At 38.8% G+C, this 13,828-nt stretch overlaps 1 protein-coding gene across 1 annotated transcript; it reads right to left on the reverse strand.

Annotated features, from left to right (window-relative positions):
* Window positions 1-1,284: 1,284 nt before the first annotated feature.
* On the reverse strand, window positions 1,285-13,828 carry LOC146305348 (broad substrate specificity ATP-binding cassette transporter ABCG2-like). The gene is made up of 18 exons (XM_084712947.1): window positions 13,772-13,828; window positions 13,545-13,675; window positions 9,534-9,593; window positions 9,204-9,318; window positions 8,782-8,934; window positions 8,185-8,342; window positions 7,512-7,614; window positions 7,322-7,370; window positions 7,125-7,232; window positions 6,899-7,003; window positions 6,224-6,369; window positions 5,412-5,494; window positions 4,860-4,949; window positions 3,730-3,854; window positions 3,239-3,393; window positions 2,477-2,566; window positions 2,253-2,308; window positions 1,285-1,874 (listed from the first exon to the last, which is right to left on the reverse strand). Exons 1-18 carry the CDS (start codon window positions 13,826-13,828, stop codon window positions 1,727-1,729), a joined length of 1,932 nt encoding a protein of 643 aa, XP_084569073.1. The 3' UTR covers window positions 1,285-1,726.

A 13,828-nucleotide genomic window follows, 5' to 3' on the forward strand; every position in this document is an offset into this window, starting at 1 on the left:
ATTCGTTTTCTTTTAATCTGAAGATTTTAGGTGTCTCTGCAGTACCTCAGTGCTACAGAACCTCATTATAATGCTGTTTTCTCACACAGTTTTCCTCTTTCAAAACATTGCGATTTGGTTCTGGTTCATTTGGATTTTGCACATATGGCAGTTTCAATAATATTACAGTTAACTGTGCAGCCCTGGTTACATATTGCTTATCAAAACAAGGAGTTAGAAAGTGTTTCACAAGGGGGACGAAAGACCAAAGGGTTGTATAGTAGTAGGGGGATTTCTTCTACTTCAGCTTCATCACCGATCAAGAGCACATGCCTAATTTCTTCACCTATGAAAACCCAAACCTGGTCTTTAGCCTGCAGAAGATCTAACAGGTGATTTCTATTTCTATAACTTCCTGTTTATTCTGTGGTCTGCTGGAAACTTTGGGCCTTGACTGCAGCTTATTGTCACCACCTTCTGCCGCAGCTGCCCCGTCTCATCTGCCTCCAGTTATTAGAATACCTTACCACAACTTCAGCGCTGAATTCTTAGAAAGTAAAGTTACACATTCCCGTCACTCGACCTGCCACCACTTCCTGCTGTCGGTCAAAGCCGAGTCATGTATCTCGTGGCTACATGAAGTTGTGCAAATGATGATCCTCCAAAACTTTCTATTTTCTTTCTGCATGAATTCTTCATCATCATAGACTCGTGGATTAATTAAATACTGACAAAAAAGAAAAAGTTATACTGTGATTTTCTGTTAGAAATTGTCTTAAAATTAACTATTTTGTTTGTGTATTTTGTATTTAGGTGTGTGTTCTCCGTTTCCAATCTTCAGAGTGAACAGCTTAACAGTGGATGTTTGGACTTTCACTTTCAGCTGTTTCATACAGACGACTGTCACAGTTCAGACGTTTATGTACTGAAATATTCAAACAAGTGCTACAAAAACAAATACATCTGTGACGGTGTCTTGTGGCTTTGTGCTCATGCAGTTTTGCCAATTTTCATAGTCTTTTATCTAAGTAACTAACTAACCACCATACTGTCTAACTGACAGGCTAATGTCTTAACTAAGTAAGTAACCAACTCACTGATAGGCAGGTTATTTTTTTTTAAGCAACTATGTAATACATTTATATTTTACATAAATAACTATGTATCAGTCAAGCTCACACTTTAACTGAGCAAGTACATAAGTAACCAAGTACATTTTTAAGTAGCCAACTTGCTAACTGTACTTTGAGTTTAGTGCTAATTAGCAAACATTAGCAAGTCGCAGTCAGAAACAAAACCATGACATTCAGAATACAAATTCAATGTTTTATTTTATGAAAAAATTATAAATATAACTTGTATTTGTGTGGAAATTTTTACTTTCTTTGGCTCTGAACGTTAAAGTGCAAACATTGTGTCACAGTTAATAAACACTTGAACTTTGGTTGTAGCGGGGAGTGTATAAATAATTAATAAATGTGCTTTAACATCTCAGTAAACACACATTTTATTTTACAAACAAGCCATTAGTATTGGAGATCTAGATGATTACTGTTTCATGTTTTATCAAATAAATCAACTGTAAATGAAAATCAGCAAACTATCCCTGTTTAGGGATTAAAACATTACAAATCTTATCTGCAAAAAAATATAAAGATGTCAAAAGAGTCCTGAGCTGAACTAATGTTAAACTGCAGACTCTCTGTCACAGGTCTGTTGCTTAGATGCTGGTGATGATGATGAAGGTCTAGGTGAATTTCTTGATGAAACGCAGTTTGAGGTAAGCGATGGTGAGGAAGCAGAAGGTCATGATGCCCAGAGCCACGTGGTTCTGCCAAAAACCCCAGGTGGAGAAATCCACACCCTGCCCCTTCAGATAGTCCTCCCCTGTAAAACTGGAAATGGTTTCTCGGTTACTAACTAACTAACTTACTGGCTAATTAACTAGCTAGCTAAGTAGCTAACCTTTAACTCACCTTTAATCTAACCGTTAAACTAGCAAACTGTCATCCTCATTTATGTTAACTATCTACCTGACTGAGTGATGGTCAAAATAACACTGTCATCAATACTTAATTTTTTTTTTTTTTTCAACCAAACTGCCAACAAACAGGGGATTTCTGGGATGTAATGTGTCACACTGTCCAGCAGGTGGAGCCATTACTGTGGCACAAACTGAAGCACCTGTTTCTGTCTTTTTAATCAGATACAATTCAGCTACAATTATCCATAAATATATTGACCTGGTTATTGTGTGTGTCAGTGTTTCTTACGTGATGTTTGGCTCTTGAGTGAAGGTCTGTCCAGTAAACTCATTAGTCTGCAGAGCCTGTTGACACAGAGAAATCATCATGTTTTAAAATATTTAAACTTACAGTCAGTTTGTCTAATCCTACTTTGATGAGACTGAAAATAACAGCACACTAGCTTGAATACCACAGAAGAAGAGAAACACAAGGAACTGAGGTCATGTCTGTGTATGTTTGTGTGTACGTACAGCGAGGCCATATCGGGGGATACTGAGGTATTTCAACCAAGCGAGCCAGCTGACGATGGAGGGAAGATTCACAAGCAAACCTGCAAAGATCTGCAGAAAACACGTCAGCAGGTCAGATATTATGTCTTCAACACAACAAGCATGGCGTCTGGTTTATGTACTTATGGTTTCACACATGGGAATGTTTGCTAGTGTAAGACTTTGATGGAGAAAGTTGCCTTTACTGGTGCCGTTTATTCCAAAGTAACACTTTCTTCAAATGAAATGTGTGCATTGTTGCAGAATTAACTATGAAAAAACTAGATTTAATTGCCATAATAATAATTACGCCATCAAAAAATGGCACTTAATTGACCTATATTGTAATTGTGACCATTTGCAACAACAAGGAAATCAATCACTCTGCAAACATTAGCATTTCAGGCTAACTAACTTACCACCTACAGCATCAGTGCTAATGTTGTGTTACTTTAAAGGCCAAGGAGCACATCATTTGCTAACTTAATTATTTTTTTGGGGTTACAGGTTGTTTCAACCCAGCCAGCATTACTTAGCTAGCTACAGTAGCTAACTAGCTAGCTAGCAGGTGACAAAATTGAACCTTATCAGCTATAAATGACCCAGATATCATTAAAGACTGTATATGTGTCTGAGAACAGATTGATTGATAGCTGCAATAACATTAAGTAAAGGGGGCGGGGCTTAGCGAACAGTCAGTTACTTGCTGTTGTGTGTTGACATGTGTTAGTGTGTGTACGTCACCATCATGAAGACGCAGGCGATGGTCATGAAGATGTTGGCGATGGCCACCACCGTCTGGTCGGCTGAGATGGCCAGAGCCATGGAGGTGGCCGTGTAGGCGACCAGCGTGACGGTGAACATGAAGAGGAAGAAGGCTTCAACTGTTGGCTTCAGACCTGCACACACACACGCACACACAAACACACACACACACACACACACACACACACACACACACACACACACACACACACACACACACACACACACCAGAGGACCATGGTGTTCATCTTCAGCAAAAATTAAGTCTCATCTGAAGTTTCTAATATTAGCAAAACACTAATTAGCACAGAGCAAAATAGTGAAAAACAGAAATCACAAGTTAATTTGTTTGACCAAGAGTCCAAAATTCTCACATTTGAGGAATTTCGTCATTTTCCCTTGATAAATGAAAATCACTTGATTATTAAAATATCCTTAAAATAGAGGGTGTAATAGTAATATTAACCCACCGATCATGAAGTACGCCACACAGGTGAAGACCATGGCGGGGATGGTCCTCAGCGTGATGATGTCAGACAGGATCTTGGACAGGAAGTACACAGACAGTCTGTAGTAACCGCTGATGTACTCATGACTGATGAGAGACAAAATAGTACACTCATTTGCATTTGCATGTCATCACAACACCTTTTTTGCTAATCACATGTAATTTCACACATTTAAGTCGTGATGTGCAGAGATGGCGTCTCATTTTACACGCGACTGTCAAAGAATAAAACCGTTTAATGTAGTGTAGACGGACAAAATCAGCAAAGCAAGCAGTTTGGAGTGGATGAAGGTGTGAAACTAACACCAGGAGGCCAAAGTTAGTATCTCGTGTGAAACTAAAAGTGACATATTTTAACCGACAAAAGTTATCTGAAATAATTAGTTATGCTAAGCTAAGCTAACCACACTGACCAATGACTGTAAATAAAGATGGACACATCTAAACTTCCTCCCACTGTACAAAAAGCGAAGGTATCATGGATACGAGTGATGCCATCTTGTGCTGGAGACATAATTTTGTTGGAGCCGTTGTATTGAGTTCCTGCCCACACAACCACAGCTAATGAAATAAACATCAGTGTGATTACAGCTACATTAAATGACAAACAACATCGTTGGGAAAAATTAATTTGATGTGTACTTTGATGTTTTAGTTTGGTCTGTATGTTATCCGTTAATATTGAGATGCAGGATTTATGACTTGTACTGCAGCCAGCCACCAGGGGGCGACCCAGGTGCTACAGGCGTCGCTTTTTGGAGGCCTTTGATCTTGTCCATTTTTAATATAGATCATTAAATCTGACTCCAACAATAAGACATGTAAATGAACCATTCATTTAACCCAGAAATGAGGACTCCTTAACCACCTGGGGACGATTTTCAGGTCCCCACAAGGTTAGAGAGTCCCAGTAACATGAGTAAATTAACACAGTGTGACTGATATTGATTATCTCATCTTACTCTGATGAAAAAAAGCAAGTATGCATAATTTCCAAAACACTGAATTGTTCTGTTAAGGTTTTGCTTGAGGGTTAGGTGGTTCATGGAAATCAATAGAGATCAATAGAGATGTCCTGCGGGTCGAACCTACATGAAGAGTTTTCTCTCTGAGATGAAGAGTTCAGCAGACGACAGCGAGCTGAAACACTGATTCACAACGATGAAGAAGAGAGCGCCAAACCTGAAAACACAAACAATTCAATCAATACACAGACTCATACATATACAGACTAATACAGAACAATACACCATGGTATTTGATAATACTGCAATATAATAATTTTATATATGAGAATATATTAAGTATGGGGTTAAGAATTAAGAACATGTTAAAAATGTAGTCAGTAATGTAAGTATCACAATATTAAAGCAATGTAACTTGATTACTTTCTGTTAATTTTACCTCAATAAAAAAATATGGTGGAATTTTCTAATATAAGACTGCAACTAACAATAATTTCATCAATCTTTCCATCATTTTCTCAAGATATCGATTAGTTATTTGGTCCATGAATTGTTGAAAAATGTTGATCAAAGGCCAAGATGATGTCCTCAAAGGTCTCATTTTGTCCACAACTCAAAAATATTCAGTTTACTATCACAGAGGAGTATTGTTGTGTATTGTTCACTACTATTTGTTTACCTGTTCTGTATGCCGCTCTCATTCTGCTGGACGTCAAAGAAAATGGCTCCTACGACCAGAGCGAGGAACAAGGTGACCGCTACCTGACCAGAATAAAAACACAGTACGTTAAGCAATAATAAACACAAAATACTGCAGCGAATGTGATCAGTGTTGGGTTTTAACACGTCAAAAGAGTGTGTTCATTAAACATGATGCTCCAACTAAATTCAAATTGTACAGATTCCAATATTTCATGGTAAATACATGGTAATTTCCAAGTAAAATGTTTAAAATTTCTTAGAAATTACTCCCAAATTTCATGGTAAATTAGCAAGTAATAATATTATAAAGTTTTAAAACTGTAAAATGTTTTATTATATTTTATATTTTTATACATCTGCTTTCATATACACTTTTTTCAAATATGTTATTCACCCACTACGTGAAAATGATACTTAATAATAATCACATAATTAACCATCATTTGTGGGTAATTTCTAAGAAATTTTATACATGTTGCTTTGTAATTATCACTTATTTACCAGGAAAGTGCTACAGTTTTTATCACAGAACACAATTTTGGGACAAATCTCCTGGATTCAGTCATTGATAAAAGGTGAACAATAAAACAAACTCCAGGAGGATTTAAAACGTGTCTATGGTTACTGTGATAATCACCACATTTATCTACAATCTATGATGAGCATCATGACTCTAAAACTTAAAACCTCTGAGTTGTGCGTTTGATTCCCTCACAGTTACGCTTCAGACCGGTTTAAGTCAGTACAGAGTTTTTAAGACAGAACCGGACGCCCGCTGCGTGTTCCTACCTGAGCGATGGAGGTCTGGGGGTTGAGCATCAGGTTGCGGAACGTTCTCTTGAGAACCCATCTGAACTGGGTCAGGAAGTTGGTGTTGTATGTGATGGTTCTGGAGCGAGCGGTGGTGGTCACCTGTTTACCCTGAACTATCCTTTCTGAGAGACACAGAAGGTGACAGTGGTTTTGGATTTGATATTAATTCATATAAATTCCAATCTGGTTCCTTCAAACTGCGTGCAAATAACAAGGTTCTACGCCAAAGTCCAGTTTTGTGTTCAGGTGATTCACCAACAACTCTGACATCAGACAATAAACTTTGAACTGTGATAAAGCTCCGTGTAGAGGAAGCACTTTTCTTAGGCCATAAAAAATAAACTGATTTGATTTCCTTCAGAAAACATGTTAACTAAAGTTCATCTAACAATAATTAAAATGTGACATCACTGCAAAACTATGCAGGCCAAAAAAGTACACAACCAAATACTGTATGTGAATGATGAAATAAATAAGTTTCAGGGTAATATCTGTTTAATTTAATTCCACTTCGTCAGTAGGAAAAAAAAGTGCATCGTCCGCCTCCGACTGTGAACTCAGCTGGCATTTCTTTCAAAGGACTGAAGAACAGTTTGATGCTGCAGATTTTGGGTGTTTAGACTCTTAAATGCAAATAAAAAGTGTACTTACCCAGCTCTGTTTTGGTCTGTTTGAAGTAGTGACACTTCCTGTATTCCTCTACGAGTTTGTCCTCGATCCCCCGTCTGGACATCGACTGTCTGTCTGAATCAATATCTGGAGGGAAGAAAGAGGCCTTCAGAGACGTCCAAACGAATATAAATGAAAAAATACTAAACTTCTGTATTTATATGATCCCTGATTGACTGCATAACATTCAGGTTTTTTAAAATCTGACCCAAACGGTCTTTCTCTTCTTCTCTGCTGAGGGCGACAGCTGTCGAGTCTCCATTAATGACGTCCAGGAAGAAGTCAGCAGGGTTGTTGTGGGGCTCACAGGTGTATCCTGGGAAATTAAATTCCAGACTGAATTGCATTCGCCACCTGCGCATCAGGTTGTGTTATATTGGATTAAAGTAATTTTAATTATCATACCAATGTCTGAGAAATACTCCAGTGCTCTCTGTGCTGGACCGTGATAAACCTGATCATTTTAATGAGACATAAAACAAGAGTTAATGTTAATAAAGGCCACACACAACATAAAATATGACAATAACTTATGTGTTTTTGTAGAGGTGCAAAGAAAAAAAAACACTGTGAATGTATGTCAGTGATGAGGAACCTGTTTGCCGTTGACCAGCAGAGTGAGGCTGTCGAACAGACGGTAGATGGAGTATCGAGGCTGGTGGATGGACAGGATGATGGTGCGACCGTTGTTCGCCATCCTGAAGAAACGACGAGAGAAACATGTTAGAAAGTATCTTCAGTTGGTCACATGTGGATTTAACTCAAAGCAGAAGTTTTAAGACACAAATGTTGATGAGAAACATCCAATAACAGAACTTAATTTTAACTTTCCTGAAGCTCAATGCAACAAATAAATAAGGTGACAAAAAAATAGAGTGGCAAAAAAGAAAGAAAGCGAAAAAAAAAATACATAAAGCTACAAAAAGAAATAATGTGCACATAATAAAACATAAAAAAGAATCAGAGCCTCAAAAAGTTCATAGAGTGATCAAAGGAAAGAGCAACAACAAGGAAAGACACAAAAGAAAAGGCAGAAAGAAAAGAAATGTTAATATTCGAGCTGAGTTTTATAGTTATAAAAAGATGCCACAAGATGGCGGCAGCTACATGAAATGTTCTGTAATGAAAACTCGCAAGCCACAACATCATCTTACAGATGTTTCAAAATAAAAGCCTTGCTATGAAATTAAGGAATTTTGCACAAAAACTTACTGATACACTGTGTGTGTGTGTGTGTGTGTGTGTGTGTGTGTGTGTGTGTGTGTGACCTCTTCAGCAGCAGCAGCACTGAGTTGGCCGTGCTGGCGTCGAGGCCCGTGGTGGGTTCGTCCAGGAAGAGGACGGACGGGTCGATGATCAGCTCCATGCCGATGTTTGTCCTCTTCCTCTCGCCGCCGGAGATCCCACGAATCAGCTGTGTGCCGACCTGTACGCACGCACACACACACACACACACACACACACACACACACACACACACACACACACACACACACAGTTAAGATATAATGCATTTCCTAACCATCATTACGACTGTACTCATCTTTTATTCTTTTAATCCTTCGTTTCTTCCTGCTTCCTTCTTTCTCTTCTTCACAGTTTTTGTTTTGTCTTTTTCTTGTCACTCTGTCACTTTTCCTTTTTACTTCCTTTTTCTTTTTCTGTCACTTTCTTATTCTCATTCTTTCACTCTGCCTGTCTCACTCTCTGTCTTTTATTCTCCATCTACCTCACTGTCCATCTCATTTTCACCTCATCTGTCTCACTTTTGTCTATTTTATCTCCGTCTGTCTCTCTTGGCCTTTTTTGACTCTGTCTGTCCTTGTCTTTCTGTCTTTCTTCCTTGCTCCCTGTCTTCTCCCCACCTTGGAGTCGGCCACGCGGCCCAGTCCCAGCTCCTGGATCAGTTTGTTGACTTTTTGCTCTTTCTCCTCCTGAGAGATGGACGCTGGGAGACGCAGCGCCGCAGAGAAGCTGAAGTTTTCTCTGACCGTCAGAGTTCCCATCACCACGTCGTCCTGGAGACAAAAAAAACATCATTCACAACTAAAACCATTTCCTGATGATGCACATTTATTTTATTTTCATACTGGATTTTATTTTAGTCGTGTGTGTTTCTGAAACTGTGACTGAAGCAGCCGGAGAAGCCGCTCTTATTGTTGTGAGCACTTCCTTCCTGCCTCGACCAGTAAACTCTCCTGAATCAAAGCCTTTCTATTGGATCCTGTCACAGAGTCGGCCTCTGTTGCTCTGACTTCCCGTCTGTCTTCCTGCCCGTCTCACCCACCTGGACCACGTATCCAGACAGACACTTGAAGTTTGGAGGCTGAGGAGCTCCGTCGATCAGAACTTCTCCCGTCAGGCCCGCAGGATCCTTCCTGGCCGCCAGAACGTCCAGGAACCTGAACGACAAACGGCTTCGATTAACAACTCAGGCTTTTATTTACACACATCAAGTTGTGTCATTCATAAAGACATTATCTGAATCAGACAGAAGCCCTGACACTTTTTTTAAGTCTGATCTGCAGAGTCAGAAAACGGATCATCAGATTTTCTCAGGGCTTCTGTAGACTCAACATGAGATCACAGAAACATCCAAATTTACAAAAACACTCACGATGACTTGCCGCTTCCCGTCGCCCCCATGATGGCGTTCAGACCCGGCTTCATGATCCCACTGAGAGACAAATATTTACAAGTTTAATTAGAAATTTGTATTATTACCTTTGCAAAGGAAGTAAAATCTCTAATTTATCTGCCAATCCTTGTATCAAGTTCATTTAGGTAATAAATTAAGTTAATTTAAAAATGAAGAGTTCCAAAGAAATATGAGTCATAGGCTTTTTAATGAACCCCTGGTTTAAACAGCTGGTTTGTTTAAAATGACGAGGCGGTTTCAGTTCTGTGTTTCTGTGACTTTTCTCTTTGTAATCACAGGAGCCATGTTGTCATATATTGAGGATCTGAAAGTTTTTTTTTTTCCCGTTTTCCAAACTTTTTAAAGTGTGAGTGTTCAGTTTGTGGTGAAGCTGTTTTGTAATAGTTTGAATCATGTTTTGGTGTTTTTTGCCGACTGTCCACTGACCGTCACGTCCTTTACTCAGCAAATTTAACTGATTCATGTTCAACACTGCAACCATGACACTGCAGTTTTGTTTTCCCATAATGAAAAAGAAAGAGAAAACACTAAGAATTTCCCTTTTCCTTCACTAGTTAAATGTTTTAAATGTTTTGGAAGCCTATATCTTATAGGACTTATGACTCATACTACGCTGTCAAAAATGAAAAAGTTGAGAAAACTCAGAATATCAACTCAGAATCTTGAATTTTTGAGTTTTGGAAGAATAATAGTTAATATTTAAATATTTTTAATTAAAAACATTTGATTTTCAGACACCCAAATAATGACAAGTCGGGTTCACAGCTCACTGAAATACAAGTTTCACAAGTAAAGTTATTTTTTCCTCAGCAACTGAGTGAATAATGAGTTTTTGATGACACTGTTGAGAAACTCCTCACTTTATTTGCTGATTCTGAAGTCATGAGCAGCACTTCTCTGTCACTCCTCTGTAAAACCATGACACGGCGGTTTATTTTCACCAGTGAAACCATGATGCTGCAGTTTTTGTTTTGGATCCTATTTGATAGAACTTTTTCCTTTGTTCTCTTTTTTTGACATCATTATCGTTTGTTTTCCTTCCTTCCTTCATAATCAGTTTCTAATTTTAAGCATTTTGTTTCCATTTTAAAATTTGTCTCCAGTTTTCTCTCCTCTACTGAACAGCAGAAGCATGTTTAAAGTTTCGCTCTGTTCAACCCCGAAACGGGACAAAAAAGTCTTGATGCGTGGGGACATGAAATCTGAGTGAACCAAACCGATGTAACCAAAATGTAAAAATCACTGTAATATTTAAGTAATATCTGAAAATCACGAGGCTCAGAAATGTTATCCGGAGAGCGAAAGAGTTCAGCATAAAACACAAATCTATAAACTTTCTTCTTTGCATGAAGGGACCTTCCCAGATTCTCCCTTCAGCTCAGTTTGAGAAAAAGGAAGAGAAAGTGAAGAGAAGCCAAAGCTCCCCATATTTAACCTACGTACAAACCAAATATTTAATTTCCTGCCTCCTCATGATAACAGATATACAGGTGCTCCTGTCAGACCGTTTGCAGGTTTTGGAGCAATATATGCTGCCATCGAGATTTCTTTTTCAGAGATACACCTGCTTATTTACATGAAATATCTTGTCTTTGTACTTTATTCAGTTAAATATAGATCAGAAGGTTTTTGCAAATTGTGGCGATGTGTTTTTATTATTATTTTGCACGACTTTTGTGGAATTGGAGATGTAAATTACACTGCAGGCATTGTTCTCGCATGAGGTTGTAAATGCTCAAAACTGTCTATAAAACAGTGAACAAGCTGTTCAGGCTGAAGCAGCCTTCAACTTTGAGTCAGTCTGGTCAATGATTAGACAGACTGAACAATAAAATACCAGAGATACCACCCTCTATAAACTGTCTGCATGCAGACAGTATTGCATTTTACATAACTGGGCACACATAATAAAAGACCTTTATCGTTTTCATAACAGAGCATAATCACAGATTTAGAGGGTTTGTGTTAGTGTCACAGAGTTCTCCTCTTAAACTCTTAGTGAGTGAGTGTCATCTGCAATCTGACTGTAATCTCTTCAAGGGAGCTGCCCAGGAATGCAAAACTAATTTCTGTGTATACTGACATCAACAAGCATGGTCATATTAGGCCTAACAGTTTTATGTCTTAAGGTCTCCTAGACCCTGGAGAATATCTCTGACCTTAAAGTCTTTAGTCTTAAGGTCTCTCAGACCTTAGAGAGCATTGTTGACCTTAAAGTATTAAGTCTTAACAGTTCTTCGACGTTAGAGAGCATCTTAGAATTTAAAGTCTTAAGGTCTCTTATGCCGTAGAGAGTATCTTAGACCTTAGAGAATTTAGGGAGTATCTTAGACCTTGAAGTCTTAAGGTCTCCCAGACCTTAAAAAGTATCTTAGACCTTAAAAATATTAAACCTTTTTTTTCTGGCATCTAACCAAAAACATTTTCACTGACTTTAAAGGCACTAATATTTTAACTAATTTCCAAGTTTGAGGACTAATTCCTGCAGGACTCTTTAGAGGCAAAAATCCAAAGATCCTGATTTCTTCAGACCAACATGTTTTTGTGACTTTAGCACCGTGAACTTTCTCACTAAGTCAAGTTTCAAAGGTATGGAGGCAGCTCAGCATCCTGCCACTGTGTCTGTTTTTTGGTTTAAGCTGAGAGTCATTGTTTTCTAGCGAGCTTCTGTATGTGTGTGCTTGCCACAGAGGGAAAGTGGGAACCTGAGTTCCTCGACAAAGCAAACTTCCTTCCTTTGCCTCTACACAGATTTGTGTGAATGTGTGCGCATTTGATCCAAGTGGGTTTGATCGTGTCACGTTTGCCTCCCCAGTGGGCTCCTGCCGGCACGTAGACAAACAAACACACAATAACCACACATGTGGACGGTGCAGCCTCAGATTACCTAACTCACTTCAAACCTTCAACCCTCAGAGGGCTGAAAGTGTCTTTGTGTTCGGATTTCTGGAAGTAAATAGCGAGGAAATTTTGCACAGATTGCCTCTCGTCCAGATTGCACACCCCTGGTCTAAAGTGATTCTTGCATTCTATAACTATATAAATGTGTTAATCAGAAAATGTCTGGGTAAGAACACTTCCTGGATTCACAGTGTGTTAGTCTGAGGTGCTTATTGTCATGGCATGGTCATGTTAGATCTTAAGACTTAAAGGTCTAAGATACTTTATAAGATCAAAGGGACCTTAAGACTTAGGACTTTAAGGTCTAAGCCGCTCTCTAAAGTCTAAGATAGTCTATGAGGTCTAAGTGTCCTTAAGGCTTTTAAGTCTAAGAGGTCTAAGACACTTAAAACTTACGACCTTAAGGTCTAAGATACTATCAAAGGTGAAGAGACCATAAGACTTAAGACTTTAAGACTTAAGACACTTTCTAAGGTCTAAGAGACCTTAAGACTTAAAGGTCTAAGATACTCTCAAAGGTCTAAGTGTCCTTAAGGCTTTTAAGTCTAAGATAGTCTCTAAGGTCTAAGAGGCTTAAAACTTACAACCTCAAGGTATAAGATGCTCTCTAAGGTCTGAGAGACATTAAGACTTTATTTTTTTTATGTCTCTTCTGATTGTAAAGGTTGCAGAACCCTGTTCTAAACACTTAATACGATAACCAATTATTTTGCACAGTGTCAGCACTAAAATGTACCTAACTGTGTTCTGAAGTGTTTGTAGATTCTGTTTGGGCCTGATAACAAATCCCACAATAAAAAAACATTAGTGACTCCCAGAATCTTCCTGAAAGCTGTGTTCGTGGGTTTCAAGAACAAATTTAAGAACAGCTGGTGAATTAAGCCCATTATATTTTCCTCATGCTTGGTCAGGTGAGATGTTCAATTAAAACTTTTTTCTTCTCAAAATGAGAATGTGACACAGGAGCTTCTTTGCCTGTCCATTCACACCCTCAGTGTATTTGGTTTCATATCACTCATGCCTTTAGAAACTGCAGTGTCATGCCTTTAGAAACTGCAGTGTACTCACTTGAGGTCGATGAGGATGTTTTTGGTCGTACCCTTCTTGCAACACAGGCGGCTTCCTCCCTGCGTCACCTTGTAGTGGATGTCGTGAAAGCTGACAGTGGCGCCCTGCCGCTGTTGGCCCGAGCCTGCAGACTGAAAAACAGTTATATTACCGCAAAACCAGACTTACACTGACGTATTTCCAAAATGTGTCATGTTGGCATAAAGACACAGAGAATGAAAAGGTACCTGGTGTTTTGAGGCTCCATTCTGCTCAGACTCTATCGTCACCCGACTCTCCGACAT

This window comes from Lutjanus erythropterus, chromosome 23 (genome assembly GCF_056507025.1).
Source record: "Lutjanus erythropterus isolate fLutEry1 chromosome 23, fLutEry1.hap2, whole genome shotgun sequence".
NCBI lineage: Eukaryota > Metazoa > Chordata > Actinopteri > Lutjaniformes > Lutjanidae > Lutjanus > Lutjanus erythropterus.

Coding starts and splice junctions, on each gene's coding strand:
- LOC146305348 (XM_084712947.1), bottom strand. CDS start 13,828: ATGTCGGAGAGTCGGGTGACGATAGAGTCTGAGCAGAATGGAGCCTCA. Junction 6,370..6,898: donor ACAGACCAAAACAGAGCTGG/GTAAGTACACTT, acceptor TGTGTCTCTCAG/AAAGGATAGTTCAGGGTAAA. Junction 2,309..2,476: donor TCCCCCGATATGGCCTCGCT/GTACGTACACAC, acceptor CTGTGTCAACAG/GCTCTGCAGACTAATGAGTT.